The sequence below is a fragment of the Cucumis melo genome, chromosome 6, assembly GCF_025177605.1.
Source record: "Cucumis melo cultivar AY chromosome 6, USDA_Cmelo_AY_1.0, whole genome shotgun sequence".
NCBI classification, from domain to species: domain Eukaryota; kingdom Viridiplantae; phylum Streptophyta; class Magnoliopsida; order Cucurbitales; family Cucurbitaceae; genus Cucumis; species Cucumis melo.
This window is the reverse complement of record NC_066862.1, coordinates 29,568,533-29,593,930: the sequence shown is the minus strand read 5'-3', so window position 1 is coordinate 29,593,930 and position 25,398 is coordinate 29,568,533. Positions and strand designations below refer to the sequence as shown.

Below are 25,398 nucleotides of genomic sequence, written 5' to 3'. Positions count from 1 at the left end.
TGATCTTTGAATTTAATATATTCGCTAAGGGTGTGTTTGGGGGAGGGAAAGAGTTATGGGGGAAAAGGATTATGATAATCCTAGGATTATGATAATCCTAGTATTATGATAATATGTGTTTGGGGGAAGATTTATTATTGATAGTGTTATGATAATATGTGTTTGGGGGAAGAATTATTATTGGTAGTGTTATTATAATATGTGTTTGGGGGAAGAATTATTATTGGTAGTGTTATAATAGTATGTGTTTGGGAAAGAGATTATTATAGTAGTGTTATAATAATATGTGTTTGGGGAAAGAATTATTATAGTAGTATTATTATAATATGTGTTTGGGGGAAAGATTATTATTATAGTATTATTATAAAATGTGTTTGGAGGAAGAGTTATGATTGTAGTATTATTATAAAACTTGTTTGGGGCAAAGATTACGTTAATTAGATTTATGTTATTTTTTTTAAATAAGGAATGTTAATATAAGAATAAAAAATATATAATTTTTTTTTCATGATCAATATTCAATTATGTAATTAGAATAATCTAAACATAATTCTGTAACTAGGTTTTGAAAATATAATTCTCTTACGTTATGTCGTCCAAAATTAATTCGTAAATCCGTAAATTCATTAGCGTATTTAAACCAAATTATTTCCACGTATTAGCAACTTATAAATATTGTAAAAAAAAAACTTGAACGAAAACACTACATTAATAGGATAATACAACAATTCATACCATTACATTTTAAAGCGAAACGAAACTACAAACTAATTAACTTCAACAGAATTTAAAGTTCGTTATATAATAAGACATAACAAGTTAGAAGAATAACATATAGTCCAAGTAAGAAAAGTTTCATTAATACAAATAAAACAAACTAACTAGTCATTGGTTTTCTTGAAGAATGAGGCTGCAGTACGGGTACTTCATATGGTCGGGAACTTCAAGGAAAGCTTTCATGTCATCGACGATACGCATAAGTATACGCATTAAGCGACACCTATCCATCAATGTGAGCTCAGGGATGGCCTCCAAATGTCGAACAATCTCTTGACGTGTTTGGGTAGCATCTTGACGTTGTAGGATAGGCCATTCAGCAATGCGATGAAGTTGTTCATTTCCATACTCAATGGCAGTACGAACTATGTCCCCACTATCTGTGGCATGTCCTGGACGTTTCCGCTTAGACCCGCTTGAAACATTTCTACGTTCACTGACCCTAGCGGTTCTTGTTTCCATCAAATCATCAGGCGACATGTTCAATCCCGGACTGTACATTGGCGGAAAGTCCGTATCTGGCATAGCATCAGCAGCAAATGCGTCATACCCAGGAGGATCGTTTGACCCAATGTCCGCAAAACTCTCAGCCCGACCTCCTGTTGCACGATCTTTGCCAAACACGTACGACAGTTCGTCATAGTGGACAAACGACTTATTAAGGAGGCCTTTCGCCGCCGGATGACTTTGTATAAGTGCAATAATAAATTATTAGTCCATGTATTCAAATAATCAAACAAGTGTTCAAATATCTAGTAACGCACCTTTACCCAATCGTCAAAGACTCCTTTCTCAGCGACGATGCATTTTTTTTCATCATTCCACCCAAAACCACTACAGTTTGGGCCACGCATCTCCGCAAGTGCGTGAAACATTCTCTTCATCAATTTGATTCGACTATCGATGGTTGAAGCATGGATATTAGAACCTGGGATCTTGAACGCCATCATTCGACTATCGATGGTTTAAATTACCAATAAGTATGACTTTCCCCGCAGTATCGCCCATCGACCCTTCAAGACACCGAATGCTCTTTCGATTACATTACGAGCAGAAGAATGTTTCATATTGAAGAACTCTTTGGACGTTGAAGGTGTATTTTCAGGGCCACGCCATTCTTGTAAGTGATAGCGTTGCCCTCTGTATGGTGCCAGGAAACCCTCCGCATTTGGGTACCCGGCATCAACCAAGTAGTAATAGCCTGTAATCACAATGCACGATTAAAATGTCGCAGTTGTTACTTCTAAAATTCCATTCACAGGTACAATGCCCTTGTTACTTACCCTTGGGCACCTTAAGCCTATTAGGTCTTGAAAGGGCATCACGGAGGATGCGTGAGTCCGCAGCTGATCCTTCCCAACCGGCAAGTACGTAAACAAAATCTCCTTTCGTGTCACACACGCCAAGTACATTTGTGGCCACCTCCCCCTTGCGTGTTCTATACCTAGCCCGGTCACTTGCTGGAACGTTGACTTTTATGTACGTGCCATCTAATGCACCTAGGCAATTCTGCACCGCATAACTAAAAATTATTGAGAAGAACTAACGTCGTTGTGTTGGAAGTACGTAGTTCGAGACAAATGTGTACCTCAAACCACCTCCATCTTTGATCTGTGCATTCATTAGGCACCGGTTGTGGTTTTTTCAACAGCTCGTCATGAAGTCGAATGACAGCCAACAAGACCATGTTGAAATGGCGGGAAATTGTCTCGCCCGACCGCATGAACTCTCGTTGAATGACACGATTTTTCACATCGTGCGCAAGAATGTGGAGGAACATTGCTACCATCTCCTCAACATCGACGACTTCCGTCGACGTTAGTCCAGCAATGGTCCTCAGTAGGTGACACAGAATGGCGAAACATCTTCGGTCCATTCTCGTACTTTGGCGACAGACAAGGTCTGACCCATGAATCATGCGAAAGTAAGCTAACTGTCTAATCCTATGCCTAGTTTCATACGGGATGTGCGTTATCCTCTTCGTATCGTTCTTCAAAAGCTCCAACATTAGTAACAACTGTCGTTGGGATGCTATGAACGCATTTACAATAGACGCCAACTCATGTTCATCCATTATAAATTATAGATTCACACCCTGTTGGAAAATAATCCTAAGAACGTGTTAATTTGAAATGTTGTTAACGTAATCACCTACTACCAATCTAGGTTTTGAAATTTTGGAAATATCTTCAAAGGTAAACTAAGTTAATATGTTTACAAATTAAGTAATTGACTTGTACTACTTTTTTGAAAATACGTTCCTGGAAACTTCATTACGTATATTTGGAAACCCATTTTTTTAAACTAATTATGTATTCGTCCAATAGAAATGCATTTAGAAGCGACACAAATGCGAAAATATGTTTTGAAATTTTATTTAATTTCAAATTAATTGTAAATAGTTTGTAAAATTATGTTTATAAATATACATTTTTTTTACATTAATTATGGGAGTTTAAACTAATTTGTGTTTCTTAAAAAATAATAATAATAATAATAAACATAATTTATTTGAATGACAAAAAAAAGGTGCTATTTGTAAATTAATTGAGAGATTTTGTAAAATTGGTTTATAAATTAATTGAGAGATTTTGTAAAATTTGTTTATAAATAGAATTTCTTTACATTATGTTTATAAATATACATTTTTTAGGAGTTTGTAAAATATATTTGCCATTACTTTGTTGTAAAATAATTGAAGAAGTTTCTAAATTAATTTTTTTGTAAACCAAAATGTTTGTAAATTAACTAGGGAAGCTAGTAATTTTGTAACCCACTACATCTTACATAAAATAAAGTTAGTTCAAAAATATTATTTTGAATTCTATTTCTATTTAACATTACCACCCAAATTACATACATGAATATCTCAATAATATTGTTGAAACATCTTCGTTTATTTAATTTTCTATAGCTCACTATGTTATTATTATTCATTTACATATACAATCAATTTTTCTTAAATAATAATGTTAATTATTTTGATGTAATGACTATCAAATTCATCGATAGTAAGAAAAATTCATACATACGGGCAGTGGCAAGTTTTGTTAATTTCAAAACAGTAGCTAACATACATACGGGCAGTGGCAAATATAGTATGGAAAGAAATTAATAAAGAATACTATAATTTAACATACGAAGAAAAATACAATTTATAACATATAATGCGAAGTGTTTTATACAAGAAACAGAAATGAATAATAAAGAAAGAAAAGAATTCATTACAGGACATATACATAAACTTCATAAATGAATGAGGTTTAAAGCCGTTGTACCTCAATTACGAATTCTTTAAGTAGGACAACCTGAAGATTTACACAACCAACCAACATTGTCATTACATATGCGTGGCCGTAAAGATTATGTATTGTAAAAAATAAACGAAAAAACGCATATGAAACATACCTTAAAAAGAAACGAAAGCTTACAAATCCATGGGACCGTACCAAAAAAAAAGTGTTAGTACATAATGTATGGGAAAGAAAGTTGCCTCAGAGTTAATAAATACCATCAAAGACGTTCAAGAGAACGCATTTATGGTACAATTTAGTGCGGTGGACTTCGTAACATCACATGTAAAACACAAGCAACCAACGAGAGACATAAAATAGAGATCAACATGTTCATAAAAACGTCGGGAGTGTGAGAATACAGTGCGCAAAGGGAAAAAAACCATAGGGAGAAAACAGACTACAACACCAAAAAGAGGCCATAGGGAGAAATCAAACTACAACAACCATATTTGTTTTGTAAAAAAAAATTAAGTAGGAAAAATTTCAAGCACATAGCAAAAGTGGCAATTGTAAAAAACAAACAAGTGTGGTTTTAAAAGTTAGATTAAAGATTATTCAATCGTAAAGTAGTGAAAACAGTGGCTAAAGTGGCAAATGTAATGAAAAGCAATTAGAGGAAACAAATCTTATGAACATACCAAAGGGGACTGCAAAGTATAAGAAAACGGGAAGAGAATGGGGCATGTAATGCTGTGAGAACATCCAAATATATAGTAATAAATAGGTATACAAGAATTAATTTAGTCAAAGAAGAATCCCATAAAATAGGGGATTTGAGAAAAGCAGTCAAACCCTGTACAGAGTAGGCAGACAATTTTTTCAACACAAGTACACAGGCAGCAAAAATGAAATTCAATGGAACAAATGAAATTTAAGAAGTTGTAAAAGAAATCCAGAGTTCCAACATAAATCATGACAGAGGAAGGAAAAATGAAATGAAATTTAACAACTTGTAAAAGAAATCCAGAGTTCCAACATAAATGATGACAGAGGAAACAAAAATCAAATGAAATTTAACAAGTTGTAAAAGAAATCCAGACTTCCAACATAAATGATGACAGAGGAAGGAAAAATCAAATGAAAATCACATATGGATGTCAAGAACAGAGATTCATGATCATTAAACAAGTTCAGAAACGAATATGAAGAACAAAGAGGGATGTTCCACAATTGATCACATTTGAACATCAATAAGACAATTGATCACAAAGATCAACAACAAAGAAATCCAGAATTTATCACATATGAACATCAACAACAACAGTCGGATGATGGTTAACAAAGTTGACAAACAAAGATTTAAAACAAAATGAACAGAATCAGTAATATATAATTGAACTCATCACTGGCAATATGAAGAACAAATGAATGCATAATCGACTGAAAATAAGAACAAACATGAAAAGATGAAATCAGAACCACCACCACAATCCTCATCATAGGCACGTCATACCTTTGGTGCACACCGATAACCACTGCCATGCTCCCATGCCCCTACTCGAGTTCCTTTCCTCGATTTAGTGTAGAATCAATGACAACATACCCCTTCGGTTAAACAAAAAAAGTGCAGTAAACTGGTTATACGATCGGCAAGAGTGGGGAGCGACAATGGTTTGTTCGATGGACGAAATGGTATGAAAAAATGGAGAGAGGATGAGAAGTGTTTCGGAGGTCACGCACTTTCGTGGCAACCGATCAACGAAACGAAAAATAGAGAGGATGAGAAGCGTTTCGGAGGTCACGGACATTCGTCGCAACCGATCAACGAAACGCAAAATAGAGAGGGTGAGAGGCGTTTCAGGGAGATTAGGGTAAAATAATGGAACACGAACAGATCGTTTCGGGTAGAGGATAAGAGGAGCAAATGCGTTTCGGAGGTCACGAATCGGTGAAATATAGCAAACTTTCTCAACAAAATGGAGATAATCGAAGATAGGTAAAATCAACTTCAAGAGGAAGAGGAAGGGAGAAGAGATAGGTAAAATGGAGATAATCGAAGATAACGCGACGAAAAGGGAACGGAAAACACAGGGAAATCGACGGAAAGCGGCCGGAAAATAGTAGGGTTAACAGAGGCAGTCGGCGGCTGAATAGTAGGATAAAATAGGGGATATGGGGATTAGGGTTTTCCTAATCCCCTTTTGCCATAACACTTGGGCCAAACAAGGTTTGGCCCAAATTTCTTTTCCTTTTCCCCCCATACCCGAGGCCCAAACACACCCTAAAAGATTAAATTTGTAAATGATAAATATTGAATTTTAAAATTATGTAAATTTCAGAATTAGTTTTTAAAATTTAGATGGTTTGGTGGCTCAGTTTTTAATTGAAAAATTTTATAGTTTTTACTGTTTATTTGGTCATCAGATTATAAAGGTGTGGAGTAGATTATTTTAGTCTATTCCATGTTAGTTCAAAGGGTTATTATAACCCCAAGATTAGGACTAAAACTATTATACTCATTTTCCTATTTCTCTTCGGTCACTATTCCTCACTCCTCCTTTTTTTTTTCACATTATTTCTCACTCCTTCATTTCTCATGTTATCACTATTCGTCATTCTTTCAAGGGTTATTATATATTTCACAAATTTTAATTATGCCATAAAAATAATTCATCTAATGAATTTTGCTAGCAAAACTAAATTATAAAAAAATATAATATGGTTTTTTAGGAAAAATAAATTACGAAAAATATATTTGCAAAAATAACGTAGTAAAAATTACTTAAAAAATTAATCTAGAAAAATATTTGAGAAAAAATTTCTTTGGAAAAATTTAGAAAAATCGTGTTAAACGGTCACTGCCTAAACATAATAAGAAAAATCAATTGTGTTAAACTTACGAAGAATAATAATTCAACAGTTTTATCTAATTAGGTGGGGTAAAATGGAATTTGTATTTCGATTGAATAAAAAAAAATTGAGCTTTTATTCCTAAATAAATCAAAGGGATAATTTTTAGAAAAAATACTATTCTACTTTTTTCATTAAAAATCTATTTTATGAAAAGATTTAGCATAAAAGAAAATTTGAATAACCAAATTTGTATCGCAAATCTGAAGAAGAAAAAATATGTATCATAATTCTTTTTTTTTTTAGAACACAATTTTTGTTATAAAAAGAATGATAACATAATAATAAAAAAAAAATCTATCATAGAATAAATTTGTATCATACTTAGAAAAAATAAAGAATCAATGATAGTATGGCAAATGAATATAGAAAAAAAAAATGATTGTATTTAGTGGTTAAAATCATGCAAAAACTTATATAATTTTTTCCTTTTTTTTTACAAAATTAACAAACTCATAACTCCCTCTAAAAATCATAAAAAAAGTAATGAAAACACTAGTAATTAAATAATAAAAACGAAGAATTAGTAATTAAACTTTCTCCTAAATTTACTTTTATGACATATAATTAATGACTTACAAAAAATGTAATCGAAGAAATAAACATCATAATTAACGAGATCTAATAAAACCAATTAAAGAAAAATATGTATTTCGTGTACAATATATATGCATGGTAAAAGAAAAATAGTGAAAAACCAAATTTGAAGCTAAATTTATTAAATGAACATTTTAATTAACAAGAGTTAATAAAATCAATCGAAGAAAAATGTGTATTTCATGTACGGTATATAGACAAAAAAAGAGTAGTGAAAAACCTAGATTATAATAGTCTTTACTCCAAACACAACTTATAATAATACAAACTATAATAGCCTACACCTTAAATACCGACTATAATAATAACACAAACTATAATAATTTTCATCTAAAATACAGATTATTATAATTTCATTCTATTATAAGTCACTCATCGCCTCAAACGCTCCTGATATTAAGTTCATAAATTTTACATAAAATATAGATAAAAATAAGTAAATATTTTCTTTTCTTTTCTTTAAACAAGTTGAAAGGTTTATTATTTATATATATTATATTAATTTTAGTTACATGTTTGGAGCTTATTTTTTTTTATATTTTCATTAATCTTTTTTAAGAAATATTAGAAATGTCTAATTCACATAATTAAATTTACGAAGATGTGGAAATTTGTTCGAAAATTTAATTTTAGGTTCGAACATTTATTTTTAAATATAGCAAAATTGTTAGAAATAATTTCAAAATGTTATTGATATAGACAATGACATTTTATTATGTTGGTAAATAAATTAGTTTATTTTGTATTAAAACAACTAAAAAAAAGTGTCTATTTGAAATATCTCGATGATAATGTCAATTCACTAACGAAATGACAATAACGAACTAGAATGGCATTTTAACCGTTATAAACTAGAGAATAATGAAATAAAAGTTCTTTAAAAGGAAAGAAAGAAGCAAGATATCATATATTAAATAGTGAAGATATTTGGCCCTCAAGAAAAAGAAAAAATTATGTGAATATAGAAAAAATTCAGAAGACTATAAAGCCACGTGAAAGAGTAATTGCACTAAGTAATACTTATAAGATCAATAATTAAGTGTATAAAAACATTCTTTTTAAAAAAAAATCAAATATAGTAAAGTCATTAGTTTATCATTTGATAGACTCTAAAAGTTGGATCTAAATTCTATTATATTTGCTAATTTTGTTGTGTTGTGCTATATTTATTGATATTTTGTGTTTGATTGTTATATTTACCGATGCCCATTTGATATCGAAAAAGTAGTCACTCTTTTCCTATTGATTCCTAGAAAGAAACTTTTTGAGATGAAAGTTAAATAAGTCAAGTTGATGATTTTATGTAAAATTAACGTAATTGTAGTTACTAAGGAGTCGTTTGGGGCGAGGATTATGTAAAACTATAATAACCACCCTTAGCCACAATAAATAATGTTTTAAAATCCACAATTAACTACCGTAAACATTATTTCAAATCCCTCATTTTCTCTCAACATTTACTATTTGCTACCGTTTTTACTATTTGACATTTATCATTTTTAGGCCTAAGATTTGGATCAAGATTTGAAATTTAAGATTCGGCAACCGATGTTCCTCACACCCTTTTGCACCTCTTACGACCTAACAACGTCATTCTCGCTTGTCTTGAAGGCTTTTAGAGTTGAAAAATTAAATTTGTCCTCACAAACCATTGCGTGTCCTTCATGTTTTGTCCTCTCTCACATGTATTTTTAAAAAAATTCTTAAAAGGTTACTTAACATATGATTGCTCTAAGCTCAGAACAACTAACTTTGAAATTCTTATGATTTAGTCATCGAACAAGAAGGTGTAACTTATTGATATATGTACTAACTTTCAATTTTTTTTAAATCATCCTAATCTTACTTCTAGGTTATCAAGATATTTCTTATTCAAACGTGATATTAATTAATTCACGTCTCCCTCCTAAACATGTGGAGTGTTACTGATCCTAATTTAGCCACTACATAACAAATTTACTTTTCGGTATAACTAGAGGCTAAAACATTTAAACCACAAACCTCATGGTTTCTAACACATTCATATTTTATTAAACTATGCTCAATTTCTCAACACATTATAAAACATCCTCAATCAAAATACTATACATCAATTAGTAATTTGTGCACATAATAGAGGCTCTAAAAACCCTCGTCGTAAAACAAAAGGTTAAAGTTTAGTTAAGAATGGGTACAAAAAAAACTTTTAGTTCTTTAACTTTTTTTCCATATTGCTCTTTTAAAAATAAATAATAAATTAAGTTAGGGCAAGTTTTGTAAGTGTTCGAACTTTTGATCGTGAGATAGATGGTGGAAAGTTTTATGTAAGTTGAGCAATACTCCTTTTGGTACGTAGTAATTGCTCCTAAAATTACATTCTTGAATACCAATTGATCTACAACTATAAAAACCGATGCATTTTGATTGGACTTTCAATTCTCAACTTCTCAAGTCTTCTATATGTTTTGTTAAATCTTTCAAAATCTGTAAAAAAGAAGGAAAACAAAAATAATACATAAAAGAACTAACATCTCATCTAATAACAATATTGATATTAATTATACGTTGCTAACATATGAAATATAATGTAGTAGTTGATTAAGACAAATTATACCGTTATTTAAAGAAAATTGTACGAATATCTCTAAACTAATGAAATCTAATGTACGAATAGTGTTGTTCTATGACATCCTAAAAAGTTTCAATTCAAGTAGTTGCAACCTTGAACTAATAAACGTTTTACGAATGCTTCTGAAGTGTAGGAGTATTTTACAAGAAAAACTAAATACACCGATTCTTTATTTGAACATTGGTTTGGATTTTTTTCTTATAAAAACCAATTGATTTGGTTTGGTTTCTAGGTTGACCTAACCAAAACCATGTCAAAACCGCGATCTCACTCGTACTAAAGTGTAGAAGTAGTTTTTGCAATGTTATTTCTTAAACGTAGATTCTTTGGGGAAAAAAGTTGAATTTAGAAATAATTTAGACATAAAAAGAAAACTCACCACTTTGGTATCTTCAAGTGCTATTTCTAATGCCTTAATTTTCTGCAATATTAAATATATTTAGAATCTTTTGTTTTTGTAGAACAAAATTTAACGAAAACCATAAAACTTACTTTCTTTGTCTCTTCTAATGCTTCTTCTAAGGCTTGGATTTTCTGCTAAACAAAACTCATCAACACTTAAATTTATAATTCTCAAAAACTATATATATATATATATATATATATATATATATATATATATATATATATATATATATATATATGTACATTCATACATACATACATGAATTTGGAGTGGTAAAAAATTTATCTCAAAATTCAAATTAATCCTATTCAAATAATAAAATTAACCCAACCAAATCATGAAATATTTTATATTTATCTATGTTGAAGTTGTTATTACAAAATAAATTTAATTATTAAATTTTTGTATTGTGAAAAGATAACATTTTTTCGGACGAGAAAATTATTCGTATAAAAAACTTAATTAGAAACAAAACATTAAGTTTATGAATTATTACATATTTTTAAAACAATATTTTTGTAAATATTTTTGACAATTTTTCATTTACATATTATTTTTCTTTAAATAGTCGATGAATTTAACCTTTATTTTTCTTTTTCGATTTAAAAATAGAAGTTGATACATGACGGGGAAGTTTTGCTTACTGTGTCGTCTAACAAAGCATTTTCGGGATTATCATATGTTTCATCTGCCGAAGAGATAACCTGTTTAAAAATAAAGGCTTAAATCCTTAAGTTTCGAGCTTCGTTTCAATATATAGTTTATACATTTCAAAATGTTACAACTTCGTTCTCGAGTTTTGAAATTTATTCTAATTTGGTCTCTAGGTTTCAAGATTTATATCTTTACGAACCTCGATTTTCATTCTATACTCATTTTTAGTCTTCGATAAATAACTATAAAGTGAAATTTATTTTTTAATTTCAATTTTAATAGTGTTGAAACATAATTAATTTTAATTCTTTTAAATCAATTGATAGAGTCCATTAACATTAACGACGAAAATGATTTATTTAGCGACAAAGTTACAAAGGGTAAACATAACTAAAATTTTAAAAGTAGCATCGCAATAATATTTCGAAGATTTAAAATTGAATGACTAAGGGTGTGTTTGGATCGATCAAAGATTATCCAAAAACTATATTAACTCAATTTCTTTCTCCGAATTAAGATACGTTAAATATATAACATTTTGAAAAGTAAGAATCAAAACGAGAATAAATAAAAAGAAAAAGAAAGAAAGACCTGAAGCAAGGCAAGAGTGTCGGGATCATTCCAAGGACCTTTATCACTAAAAAGACAACCTCCAAATTCACAACAAACACAATTTCCACCAAGAAATGTTGGTAAATTACTGCAATGTTTTTACTTCAATTTTGTCAGTCAATATAATGTAGCATTTCTATAATCTCAATTACTCAAATATTCAAAAACATTCGTAAATAATAATAATAATAATAATAATAATAAATTAAAAAAAAAAAAAAAAAAAAAAAAGGTGTTAAAAAATATGAGTAGTATTATAGGTAGGGACGATAAAAGTTTTAAGAAATGGACGAACCCTAAAACTACAAAGCAAAAATACGAAACATTACGATACCTCTTTCTTAATTAAAAGAATGAAAGAATGTTGATTAATAAATAATGGATAAGTATGTTACCTTGGATCTATGATTTCGCGTAGCTCGTGAACAAAATTATGTCCTAAAACCTATGATTAGGTACCAAATTAAAAAACGACATGGATTAAGATAAGATAATTAGAAAAATAAATCTAAGGTTTAATGTAATTAATTTTTTAAAAAGAAAAGAGAGAGAAGAAATTTAATTCAAACATGAATCTTAGCTAATGTGCGAGGATCAATAAATGCTCTAAGTGCTTTCCATAATATTCTAAAACCTGATCCGGCATTGATTATAAACAGTTGATTTAGTGTCTGCATAAACAATTCAAATCAAAATTAAGTATATTGATTAACCATAACTAAATATATCTAATTAAAATAAGAGAACCCTACCTCTGGATAGTAATTACTATCGATCTTTTGAATTTCTGTAAACAAGTATCTTGCAGGTTTGGAGAAGTTAGTCATTCCCTGAGAAAAGAAAAAAAAAAAGACTCGATGTTCAAATCTCGCTTATCCCATAAGTTATACTATAAACCATAGACACATGTCAAAAATGGTTTCAATCACAACTCTATTTCGTACTAAAACACAAAACCACACACCCTCTTCGATTAATTTTTACGATAAACTTTTATAAAACAAGTCACACACGGTTGATTTGTAACATACATATGTATCACAATCTCTTTCGTCATGCAAACACACATCTAAACTCTCATGCGACAAAACATAAATGAAAACGTAATTAGTCAAGAACATATTGATCGAAACGGCATCTTTGGGGAGAAAATCTAAAACAAAAATAGGGTGTGTTTAAAAGAACAAATTAGAAGTTGCTCACCACACCACCAACATCTAAAATGCTTGTAGTAGATGCAATATGCTTCTTGGAATGAATAGAACATGAAGGATATCTAATACTCAAAGTCTTCTCTTGTTCAGAAACATGATACTTTACAAATCTCTCAAGTGTTGTTGCTTGCAACAATTTGTTGAGATCCACCATTCCAATCCTTTCTATGTATATTGGCCTTCCATATTTATCTACTCCATGAAATCCATGTGGGTAGCATTTCTTTACTTCTTCTTTCTCTTCAAATTTAAAATCCTACCATTAATTAACGACAACTTCTTTAGTCACAATTCAACTGACATAAAATATGTGTTAACGATTAAAACAAGAACTTAGCAAGCATATATATATATGTCGAGTACGAAAAGATTAGTAGTTCAAATTCTCATCCCCTTATTTAGCTAACGAGCACTAATTGACTGTTAAATCGAATCCAAAATATTAGATTATCGTAGACGTTGATAAAAGTAATTTAACTAAAAAGAGAAAATACCTTTGAAATTGTATCGGTTTTAAAATCCTCTCTCCATTTGATGAATTTCGAAAACATGTCTTTTGCTGCTTCAATATCAAAATCTCTCATCCGAAGAAATCTAAAATATATAATACAATCCGAAAAAAAATTAAATATTAACCTAAGCTAGAATCTACATCAAATAGATTTTCAACTTTTTGAATTTAGATAGTATATATCAATTGTCTATGGTAATCACTTACCTAGAATTTAATATCCTACGAGTTTTCTTAACACCTAGATGTTGTAAGATCAAACGGATTAATCCCGTTAAATTAGTCGAAATGCACATGATTCGGTTTTGACACTTTCAAATATATCACAGAACAAGGCTAGAATTCATGACTATTTTATTTTATAATATATAACCAACTTTTTGAAATGCTTTGCTTGAACATTGAGTTATATATACCAATTACAACTCATTGCATTATTGCATTAAACCCAAAACAATAATCTTAGGAAAAAAAACTACACAAACACTCACCTTAGAAGAGTATGATAATCGTTGAATTTGGTTGGCAGTTTACCATCAAGAAAAAGCATTTCCCTTAACTTATCAACTGCTTTTTCTTCCTTTGGATCATGTTTCCCTTCCATTGCCATCTTCAAGCTTCCTTTCGACGGTCTCCGAAACCATAGCGGTTGAAGCAGCTTCGAGCCGAGGCCTCCACCCCTCGGAGCATCCACCATTTTTTCTGCCACCGAGGGTGGTAGCCAAAAGTTCTCAATGGGAGGGTACACATTCTTCGTCTTCGAACTCGACGGGAGTTCGCCGTCTCTACCACCGCTGTCTTTTGACACGAATATCTCTTTAAACTCTTTTTTTGAAATATGCATTTGGAATTGAGGCATGTAGTGTTCTAGGAATGTGAACATATAAATGGAGAGAATCCAGATTGAAGGAATTTTCGAAAGGCCTCAAATGGAATGGATTTTTTTTAGAGGAATAGAAATGGGTTTAAATATTGAGAAAAAAGTGGCTCAAAGAAGAGAATGAAATGCTTGTCTTGTGATAAATTTTTGGAATATTTTGAGCACCAAGCAACAGAACCAAATCAAATTCATTTCCCATGTTTGAGGCCCAATGGGCTTTCCTTTTCCTTTTAGGCCCAATAGTGAGCACTTATTCGGCTCCGAGGGTAGATTTGAACCATAAATCTTAGTTTTCAAAAAATTTGTCAACTTTACTATTGAAACTTTGTGAAATATCATTAAATTCTGACTAGTGAAATTGGTGGATCAAATCCAACTTTATTTGAGTTTGTTTATCAAACAACTTGAGAAACCGTTCGAATAATCGTTGAGTTGGCTATAATAATTTTGTATTTAAAACTCTAAACTAAACCACATTATTTTGAGTTAATAAATATAAACAATATAGGATATAAAATCGTAAACATTGTAATAAATTTGAAATATTATATAATATTTAATAAAAACTTATAATAACCAAAAACATCGACTATTACAACTGAAAATCCAAACCCTAAATGAACTATGATAACCTAAACCCTAAAATAATGGTAAAACAAGAAAATATTTTAAAAAGTTATGAAAAATATAAGAAAAAAATAACAAAATATTTGTATTTCAATTAAGCGTTAAATAATGAGTTTTGAATTATTGTTTTTGACAAACTCAATATTTAAAATAAAATTTAGAGTTATTGAGGACATTGATGGTAATGAAATGGTCACATCAGTAGATTAGGTGTCATGCATGCATTAGTTTCCACACAGTCCAAAGTAATATCAAAGTCAACACTATCTCTCAATGTCATAACATAACTTTCATTTAATTAATTCTGTCACATCTTAATCTCCCTTCTTATTATCTATTATATATTTGTCATTCCATGCATTTCCATTCTCTTAATTATAAAAGTTTTTCACCATATAATTTCATAGTTAAAAGATTTGTTATAATTTCTATTGTTACCCTAAATTTGAGAATATAATTGTAATTATTACCGTATTTTAAAAGTAGCTTTTGTGTTTAATTAATATTAGTCATTTCTTATACTAACTTTGGCACTATATCCAACGAACGAAAACCTTCTTATAAAATTTAGCGAGTTGAAGGGCAAGTTCATTAAAAGTCTGCGACGAAACTTATATGGAATTTGAAGTCAATACATCTATTTATTTGTCTAGTAAATAATTAAATTGACATGATATATGATAGATAATTGGAATGAATGACAACTTTACTATCATACCATTCACTTAAATAATATTAATCATAACAATAGACTATATAGAACTGATAATTTAAGTTTGAATTGTTGATGAAATGCAAGGAACTAAATTCACAAAATATTCAATTCTTTTTATACTCGAGAGTGTTCGGACTAGTTTACGCATATCTCTACTAATTTCACAACACAACTCTCGTTCGATTCTACAATATTTGAGTGTTAAAGAAACTCATTAAAAAAAATTAATTCTTTTGTAAGTGATCACCACCATAAATTGAACTATACCATCTAATTAGTTATTGAGATTAGACAACTTTGTCTTGTCCTCACAAATTTTTATAACTAAATGCATGGGTGAACCCATTAAATTAAATCCTTCGGCAAAATAATCATTTAATTATTTAGTACTAAACATTACATGTGCCTAAACAATTCATTTGGTCCAATAGCTAAGTTCAAAGTTTAGAAAATTCATGACATCAATTATATCTAAAATCATGCCATCAATTATATCTAAATTTGTTAAATACGAGAATTTGAGTATTTAACTATGAAAAAAGGAAATTTTTATAAATATAATAAATTAATAAAATATTTACTTTCGGGTAACAAAGTCTATAAAATTAGGCTTTTCTTTTTAATATTTAAAGTTTGTTTTCTATCTTTCTTTCGATTTTTTTCTATCGTCTTCTTTTTTTACTATTCTTTTTTTTTCTTCACTGCGATTTCTTTCATCGTCTTTCTTCTTTTTCTCTTCTTTTTTTTATGTCGTTTAGATTTGGCCAAATCTTATTTCTTATTATCGTTTTTCTTCTTTTTCTCTTTTTTTTCGCTCCATCGTCTTTCTTCTTTTCCTCTTCTTTTTTACATCGTTTAGATTTGGGCCATAAATATAAAAGATAGTCTATAAAGAATCTTGAAAAAAATTGTTTAAATTGAAGTAGCCAAATTTAACGATCATGTAAAAAAAATAAATGATCGTATACCAAAATAACTAAAAAAATATATATAGTTTAGCCAAATCTAAACGATCTTGTACCAAAGAATCTTAAAAAAAAATCTTTTAGCCAAATCTAAACGATTGTAGGCCTGTGAGCTTTTTTCCGTTTTTAGAATTTTTCTATACAATATAAATATTTTGCCACTTTATTATAATTTTCAAACGAGCTCTATATATATGAAGAAAAAAAAAGCGATAGTAAATAATAAAGTTCTATTCATTTAAACTAATAGATATATACATGTACTCAGACAAGTTATTTAGTAATTTAAAACTAATTTTCTTATCAAATTTAGTTTAATAATAACGATAACAGTTTTCATGTAAAAACACTACGTCAATATATTTTCGATATCTATAAAAAGAATACTCACGAAGATTTTTTAAAAAAGGAAAATTAGCAAAAGAAAAAAATATAATTGCATGAATTAATTTGAAGATATATTAAAATTGAATCAACTAAAATGGGATAATTCAAGAGTAATACTCTAAAAGAAAATTTAAAAGACAAAATTGAAAAATAAAAAACTACATATGATAGGATATATTGTATAATTTATTAAAAATTTACATTTTAAAAATGAATTTTGTTTACTAGACAAAAGAACTTTTTATTATAAACATTAACCAAATTCCTACACTAAGTAGCCATCAAATCTGGCTTTAGAGATTTTCTTGGGAAACTTCATATTTGGGAACGAGGTTTTATTTTTTAATTAACATTAAATAATATATGAATCCCAACATTTAGATAATACAAACCTATTTAAATATATTTATATTATAAAGTGGATTTTTTTCTATGATTTGTAATTAATAATGCACTTATAAAAGTTACATTTATTTTTTTAAAAAAAAAAATCTTTTTCGAATAAATAGTTTTTAAAAAAATTGTTAGACAAAATATTTACCAAAAAAATTAAGTGTAAAAAATTTTGTTAGTTTTGTTCAAAATGTAAATAGTTTATCAAAATTTTCTATTTTTGAAAAAAATTATTTTTTTTAACCAATTACTTCTAATCTTATCAATATAAGAATATATTGATTTTAATTATACTAAAATGTAATTATCCTTATTTATTTTTATTTTTTTAGTAAATATTAGAGATGCATAAAAAATATTATTTGAGATGTGGGAAGGAATGTTTTATATCTCAATTCTATAAATATATATATATATATATATATATATATATATATATAAGAAACGAAAATTAAATTAAAGTTGAAAAGACAATAATTAATAAAAATAAAAATTTAGGGGAAGTGCTTCCACCCACTTGGCCTTTACCTAAAATAAAATAAAATAAAGCAAAAGTACTTTTTATTTCCCTAAAATATGAAACATTAATGGCATGGAAAAGGTGGTATGGTTTGGGAGACAAAAGACAAGGTAAAGAATATTACAACAAACAACACATATATTCACTTCTAAACAAACATTATACTTTTACTCTTTCCCATTATTATTCCCCTATTCTTACAATATATATATATATATTCACAAACCCATTGTCTTTTTATTAAATTAACAAATTAATTTGTCAATTTAAAGAAAACCCAATTATATATAAACAATTCTTTATTAACTAATCGAACAATATATTGTATACGTGTGTTAAGTGTTTAATTCTAAAGATAGTTTTACCTCAAGATTAAAATTCTGATTAGGATTACGTTGATTCGAGATATGAGCATCTAACCTAAAATTGCTCCATATTAAACACGCTTAAGTTTAGAGTTTTTTTTTTTTAAAAAAAAGAAATGCATATTATTTGAGATAGATAGGAAGTAAAGCGAAGAAAAGTGGAGGGTGAGTGAAGTTTTGGATACGATTGCGTTTGAATACGTCTCCTCCTCTTCCTCCTCCGGATTCGAGGCGAGTCGTGTACAGCTGTATCCCAACCACTCGCCCCTCCGAGTTCACTCACTTTACTGACACTTTTTTGTAGTCTTACATAATTACACATATTTTACTTTTCTTTTCCTTTTTCTTTTTTTTCCCTCCTCTACGTCAAACTCATTCTGTTTTTTTCCCAAACACTTTCAATTTCACTCTTTCCATTTTTACATTTTCAATTTTCTTCGTAGTAAATCTCAGTTCCCTCTCTAAAAAAACAAAAAACCAAAACCAAAACCAAAACTTTACTTTTCTATCAATATATTCAATTTTTTGACACAAAAGTCCTCAATTTTGGTCTCTTTAATCTTACGTTAATAATAACAAATTCATTTGCTTTTGAAAACTAACTTCTTTTTAGTTTTTTTTATTTTATGTTTGATTTTTTAAAAATATTTATATATTAATATTTAAAATTTTAAAAATAATTTTAGTAAAAATATGATTTTTAAATTTATTTTTTAATTTAAAATATCATATCATTATTTAAAATATAAATATAACGTTATTCGAGAACTCATACCTATTTTTGAAAAAGAATTATTTAATTTAAAGAAAAATCAATTCTAAGATTAAATATTTTTATAAATATAATAAAATTTCATTTATATGTGTACTGTCAATTTTCTAATATATATTATTATTTATAAATATTTTTAGAATTTAGGATGATGAGAAGAATTTGAAATTTTCATTATAGAGAAGGATGTTTTTGGACTATTCTGTATTTCAATGGACTTTTTATTTCCATTTTCAAGTTTTACAAATAATTTTGATTTATGATTTTCTCTTTTAACATCCTTACTTTAGTACATCTATTGTATTCTTAACTTGATAAAGCAACCACTTCATTCCTTGCTTCATGCAATAAAATTGAGCTATACATTTTTTTTTTCTTCTTTGCAACAAATTTTTTGAACACTTTTAATATACAAATTTCAACTAAAAATAATAATTAAAGCAAGAAGTGAAGTGCCCAAGGAATTTACAACAAAAAATAAAACCTTCAAACCTGAAATTTCCTTATTTACCCTCATAGCGTTGACCGTTGACAATAGTCACAAGTCAAAGAACACTTTCTCAACCGGGTTCACTCTTCATCACTAACTCCGGTTCAAATTGTCCCAAAGAGTGGAGCATTGCCGCCGAGCGAATCCAACCCGGTTCTTTTCCAAATCATAAACCACCTCAAAACCTTGTTGTTGGTAGTTCCCAAGCGTGGCACCAGGCCCACCTGCCAGCTCAGCCTCATCTCCACCGTTCATTAGCATCAAACACCCAACTTTTCTCTTCCTCCCCACCTCCACCACCCCATCTCCACCGTCCAAAAACTCATAGAAATAGTTCTTCCTAGGAAGCACCACACTGGATTTCTCCCCAACAAAATGTAGCACGACACGTGGCACGCCAACTGAGTTCTCGTAGTAATAGCAAGGGCTCAACCCGGTGTTTTCTTCGATCCGTCTCGCCCGGTTTGCAACCTTTCCGGTACGGTTTTCGAACTCGGCCACCACCGATTCATACAAACCTGACGGGAGCATAGTAAAAGTAGTGCCGGAATCCACCACAACGCCGCCACTACCACTCTCATCAACTTTTCTCAAGAACTCCGGCGCTGGAATCCTCACATTCCCAACTGATATTCCGGCCAATCCAACTGAGTAAAAATAAGGGTGTTTTGGATTCTCAAGCAAGGAAGTGTAAATGAACTCCGTCTCCCCGGTGTGGTACCGCCCGAGAATCAGTGGACTCGGGCGGCGAACTCGGTCCGCCGCAAACGAGTGAGAAACCAAACAATAAGAAAACCGGTTCCCGAGTTGAGGTGAGAAAGTCGCGAGTTGACTGGGCATCGACAACACCCCACGGCCGAATCCGGCAACCCCAACCGGTTCGCCAAGCGTCGTGTGGGCACATCCAAAAGTAAAATTCCGAACATTAATCGGCGGAGATGGCGCTGGCGTTGGCAAACTGAGGCTATCTCTATAAAGCCGAGCAACTAAACTCCCATCGCCGTAAGCGTAATAAAACGGAGGACAGGAAAAAGAGGAGCACTCAGAAATTTCAATGGATTCAAGTGGACATCGAGAAATTGCACAGAGGTGGGAAGCGGAGAGGGAGCCACCATGAGCGGCGGAGCAGGCGGCGGCGCTGCAGGAAACTGATTTGTTATTTGAGATTTTGGGCAAAGGGGATTGAATTTTTGGTTTACCTTCACAAAGAATACACTCAAACGGGGAACAGGGGAACCAAACGAGGTCGCTGCCGGTGTCCATATAGAGGGAAATTTTGTGAGACTCAGAGCCGAGGTTGAAGGAGAGAGTGTAATCGCCGCCGGGGGATAGGGGCAGAGAGAGGTGGTTATGGCGGTGGCGGTGGAATCGGGCGGAGGAGCGGGTGGCGGTGGATTTGAGAAGATTGTGGGTGCTGTTGAAATCGGAGATTGAGGATGATAAGGAATGGGAGAGAGGTAGAAGGAAAATTTGTGAGGAGAAAACAGGGGAGGAGAGGAGAAAACAGAGGAGGAAGATGAAAACAGGGGAAACCGCCATTAATGGAGTATTTTAGAGAGAGAAATTGGGGGGTTTTTGAAATGAAATTAGAGAGAGAAATTGGAGAATTTAAAGAGATGGGGATTGAGAATAGAAGAAGAAGAAGAAGGTTCTGGTTAGGGGAAGATGGGGTTTTTGTATGGGTTTGAGAAGTGGTGGCCATTACAACTACACCCTTCTTTCTTCTTTCTTCTTTCTTTGTCTTCTTAAATTATAAGTTTAGTTTTCTTTTAAAACAATTAAAAAAAATTAAAAAGTTTGGTTCCAATTGTATTTTAAAAGTTATATTTGTTTCATAAATCTTTCTACTTCTTTCTAGGTTTAAATTATAACCAAACTATGAGTTTGTTTCCTTTGGTTTTTTAAACTAATCTATCTAAATTTTTCTCAATACGTTCATGGATGTAAAAACATTTTTTTCCTTACATGAACAAATTTAAATACGCATGTGAACAATCCTAACAAAACCTCAAGTTCTAGGATTGAAATGTAAATTTTCAAAGTTTAAAGATATAATCGAAACCATTTACACAATTTACGTTTATTTTTCTTTTGTAATTTGATCTTCTTCATGTGTTAATTTTGAAAACCACAACATTTTCATAGTCTATAAACTTATTCTAAACTTTTAAATATGAGTGATGATTTATGGTTGTTAATCCAATTTATTCTACATTTACAATAGAAAAAAAACACTTAAATGCAACTAAAATAAATGACTCGTTTCAAAGTACATAATTAAAAATAACAAATGGAAATTTAGTGTGCAAACTAAATAGATAAAGATATTCATATATCATTAAAAAGGATGGTTTGAACTTCTACCCAACAATTATTTAAAGAAAAAACGGTTGATTAAATGTAAATATAATTGAGAGCTAAAATAAATTAGGGTCAAAAGCTCTATTACTTTTGTCCATATATTTCAATACATCTTCAAATTAATCTTTATTATAAAGTTAGTTAGTCTAGAGAGTTTTTTTTATGTAAATTTAGAAGAAAAAAAACCATAAAAATTAAGTCATTTTTTAAAATTAAAAAATATTAAAATTATTTATAAAATATAGTAAAATTTATCGAAATTTTAAAAATATTTAAGTTTTTATTTATTTATGTTATGTAATTATGAGTTTATTTATTTTGTAATTTATTATGACAGTTGATTTATTAATTGTAGAACAGAGAACCCAAATTTGTCTGTTTGCTACTTATTTGTCCATCTCAATTTGTTATTATTAATTATTTCGCTATAAAGAACATAAATTTTGAATATTTAATGTACATATTTATATGTTTTTAGCTCAAATATCATATTGCTATGTTTTTCTTTTTCAATTTAATTCTTATGGTTTAATATTAATTTCGATGAGATCAAATGACGATGAATTTTCATAAATATAATAAACAATTAAAATATTTATGGTCATATAACAAAGTTCATGAAGTTAGTCATTATTAAAATATTTCAAGTTTGTCTTTTTTTCCCTCTTCGTTACGATTTTTTTCTATCGTCTTTCTTTTTTTTTTTTTTTTCTTTCTGCTGCGATTTTTTTTCATCGTCTTTCTTTTTTTTTTTTACGTTATTTAGATTTGGAATAGCCAAATCTCCAAATCTAAACGATCGTGTACTAAAAAATAAAAAAAAAATCATTTAACCAAATCTAAACGATCATGTATCAAAAAATATTGAAAAAATAAAACCATCATGTACCAAATTTTGAAAAAAAAAAGTGCCAAATCTAAACGATCTAATCAAACTAAACGATAGAATTGGAAAAAAATAAATCGTTTAGATAACAATCGTGTATCAAATATATTACGCACGTTCTTGATAGCCTGGTTGACGGAGAATTTTTTGTATTATTCATTGTGAGTATGTGAGCTTTTTCTATTTTCAAAATTGTTCTATACCATGTAAATATTTTACCGTTTTGTTATATTTTTTAAAAAACCCCTAAAATAATATCATATTATTTCTTAAGTTTTCTTTTGATTAAACTATATTATTACTAGGTTTAGTATTCTTTTTGCCCTTTTACTTTTTCGTATCTTGATTTTTTACAATTTAATTTTGGCCATTTCGGACATTTCTAAAGGTAGCAAAGAGATTGAAACTATTTAAAAATTATAGTAAAATCATCAAATTTTTCGTAACTCGTTTGAGTTTTCTTTACTATATTTTATAAATAGTTTCTTTTTTTTTCTTTTTTTTTTTGTTATTTATAAAAAATTTCTTATTTAGTTTTTTATTTTTTATTTTTTATTTTAAAAAGTAGTAGCTATGTACTTGAACAAGGAAACAAATTTTAAAAAGGGTAAGAAACAACCAAAATATGGAGAGTAATTGTATATCTTAACCTTTTTCTTTATCATAATAAAATTGGGTAATATGTAAAGAAACACTTTTATAGGGCATTTTGCCTATGGAGCATTGCTACAATATAAACTTATGAGATATGGATAAGATAGAATACGATAGTATTAGTCCATTTCTAAATAACTAAGATATCGATGATACATTTTAAGATGTATTCTTTTGATACAGATTCTTTACCTCACATGAAATATTAATTTGTGCTTCATGGGCATTAACTACTCTAATGTAAAAGGAAAAAATCGTTGAGTTAGAAATCCTTACATGCATATGAAGAAATAAAGTTAAAGACAGAAATTATTGTCAATCTAATCCTAATTCATTGAATATGTTACAAATTACCACTAAACTCAACATTCTGCTCATGCACGTATTTTCATCAGCAAAAATGAGAATATGTCCAAACATAATAAGTGAATTGCCAACATATTTCATTGTATCGATAGAAACAAGTTTTTTATCAGATCGAAAAGTTCTTAAAGAAGATTATGGAACTAAAAAAGAACGAAATAAAAACATTAGAGTATAACTCAAGTAATTAACTAATCCTAAGACATCAATGCTATCCTTTTCCAAAGTTCAACATTTGAAATCTTCATTATCTTAATTGTATTATTTTAAAATAAGAAGAAAAGAAAAGTGGGGGAAACATCTAATTCACAAATGAAAGTTAAAAAGGGTTTGGTTTTGAAAAGAGGGCTTTTATATATATATATATATATATATAATTTTTCTTTTATTAAACCCTATGTTATCTTGTGAACTATAAATGGACTTTCCCTAGATAAGATTTGCCATTAAATTTCCAGCTGTTTGCTTTGATTCTCTCTTATTGCACTAAAAACAATTGAAGTATATTTGAACAATAAATGAATCACCAAATGGAATCATTTCAAACCCTTTTTCTACCACCAAAGTGGAAAGTTTCCCAAATGCTTATAGCAATTTTTCTCTTTCACTATTTTTTACTTCTATCCAAAGTAAAAATCTACTTTATCAATAGTTAAAGATTTAACGGTATTAGGTAAGATTAGTAAATTTACTTACCTAAAGCAGTTGTAAACTTTAAACGTTGAAGACAAAAATGAATTTTTAAACTATAAGGAATAAATCGACGTTTGAAATGCAATGTATTCGATATGTAAGTCGTTAAGAATATTAATATTGTTTCTTCGTCATCAATAGTGATTGATGTCACTACTAATTTATCAATAATATTCTCGAGTACTCTTCTAAAGAAACTGCTCAATATACTCAACAGCTAAAGGATCGTAATTCCAAGATATTGGTACTGGATTTGGAGAGGTAGCATTTACCTAGACAACCCCATACATCATGAGTAGTGAAAATAAGGTAACATGGCAGAAGTTCAATGGTGTAACGCCCTAACTTTAGGAAAAGAATATGAATGATCCAATATCACATTTGAATGAGAGAGAACTTGAGGACGTGAAAATAAGATTAAGAAAGACCTGAAAGAATTAAAAGTTACTATGAACTTATACCAACAAGATGCACCTTCCTTTTCGATGGCTCGATCATAGGAACTTCAAGGTTAAGCGTGCTTAGCTCGGAACAATTCTATGTTGGGTGATCTCATGGGAATTTTTCTATGATGCATATGAGTGAGGACAAAACAAGGAGCCGAATTCGAATCCCAATCCGAATCTTGGACCTATGGCGTTACAGAAGGGGGTAGAGTTCTGTCTTTTAAGGCGATGATAGGTCATAGCAAGTCCATTATTGATATTTAGAATTTAACTTCTCTTGGTTGGGTTGAGGAAGAGATAGTGAATGTTTAAGAAGGCACGAGTTAAATTAATGGCACATGTCTAAGTTAGTTAAG

The 25,398-nt window shown here is 29.7% G+C and overlaps 2 protein-coding genes across 4 annotated transcripts; both read right to left on the bottom strand.

Annotated features, from left to right (window-relative positions):
* Positions 1-9,780: 9,780 nt before the first annotated feature.
* LOC103490891 (phosphatidylinositol/phosphatidylcholine transfer protein SFH11) lies at positions 9,781-14,450 on the bottom strand. Of its 3 annotated transcripts, none has more exons than XM_017045097.2 (11): positions 14,017-14,450; positions 13,509-13,608; positions 13,004-13,270; positions 12,553-12,630; positions 12,370-12,471; positions 12,196-12,245; positions 11,780-11,888; positions 11,179-11,238; positions 10,621-10,662; positions 10,508-10,549; positions 9,781-9,983 (listed from the first exon to the last, which is right to left on the bottom strand). In XM_017045097.2, exons 1-11 carry the CDS (start codon positions 14,406-14,408, stop codon positions 9,939-9,941), a joined length of 1,287 nt encoding a protein of 428 aa, XP_016900586.2. In that variant the 5' UTR covers positions 14,409-14,450; the 3' UTR covers positions 9,781-9,938. The 3 variants fall into 3 exon arrangements, with proteins under 3 accessions (XP_016900586.2, XP_008448854.2, XP_050942437.1); XM_008450632.3 differs by having other exon boundaries at positions 10,621-10,665; positions 14,017-14,443; XM_051086480.1 differs by lacking the exon at positions 11,179-11,238 and having other exon boundaries at positions 14,017-14,443.
* Positions 14,451-19,460: 5,010 nt separating this feature from the next.
* Positions 19,461-21,372, bottom strand: LOC103490888 (probable aspartyl protease At4g16563). The gene has a single exon (XM_008450629.3). It carries the CDS (start codon positions 21,176-21,178, stop codon positions 19,733-19,735), a length of 1,446 nt encoding a protein of 481 aa, XP_008448851.1. The 5' UTR covers positions 21,179-21,372; the 3' UTR covers positions 19,461-19,732.
* Positions 21,373-25,398: the final 4,026 nt, after the last annotated feature.

Bases quoted from the DNA above. Each gene is read 5' to 3' on its own strand.
- LOC103490891 (XM_008450632.3), bottom strand. From the start codon at position 14,408: ATGTTCACATTCCTAGAACACTACATGCCTCAATTCCAAATGCATATT. The intron at 11,889-12,195 runs GTAACATACTTA...AAAACATTGCAG, and splicing joins CGCGAAATCATAGATCCAAG to TAATTTACCAACATTTCTTG. The intron at 9,984-10,507 runs GTGAGTTTTCTT...TCTTTTTTACAG, and splicing joins CACTTGAAGATACCAAAGTG to ATTTTGAAAGATTTAACAAA.
- LOC103490888 (XM_008450629.3), bottom strand. From the start codon at position 21,178: ATGGCGGTTTCCCCTGTTTTCATCTTCCTCCTCTGTTTTCTCCTCTCC.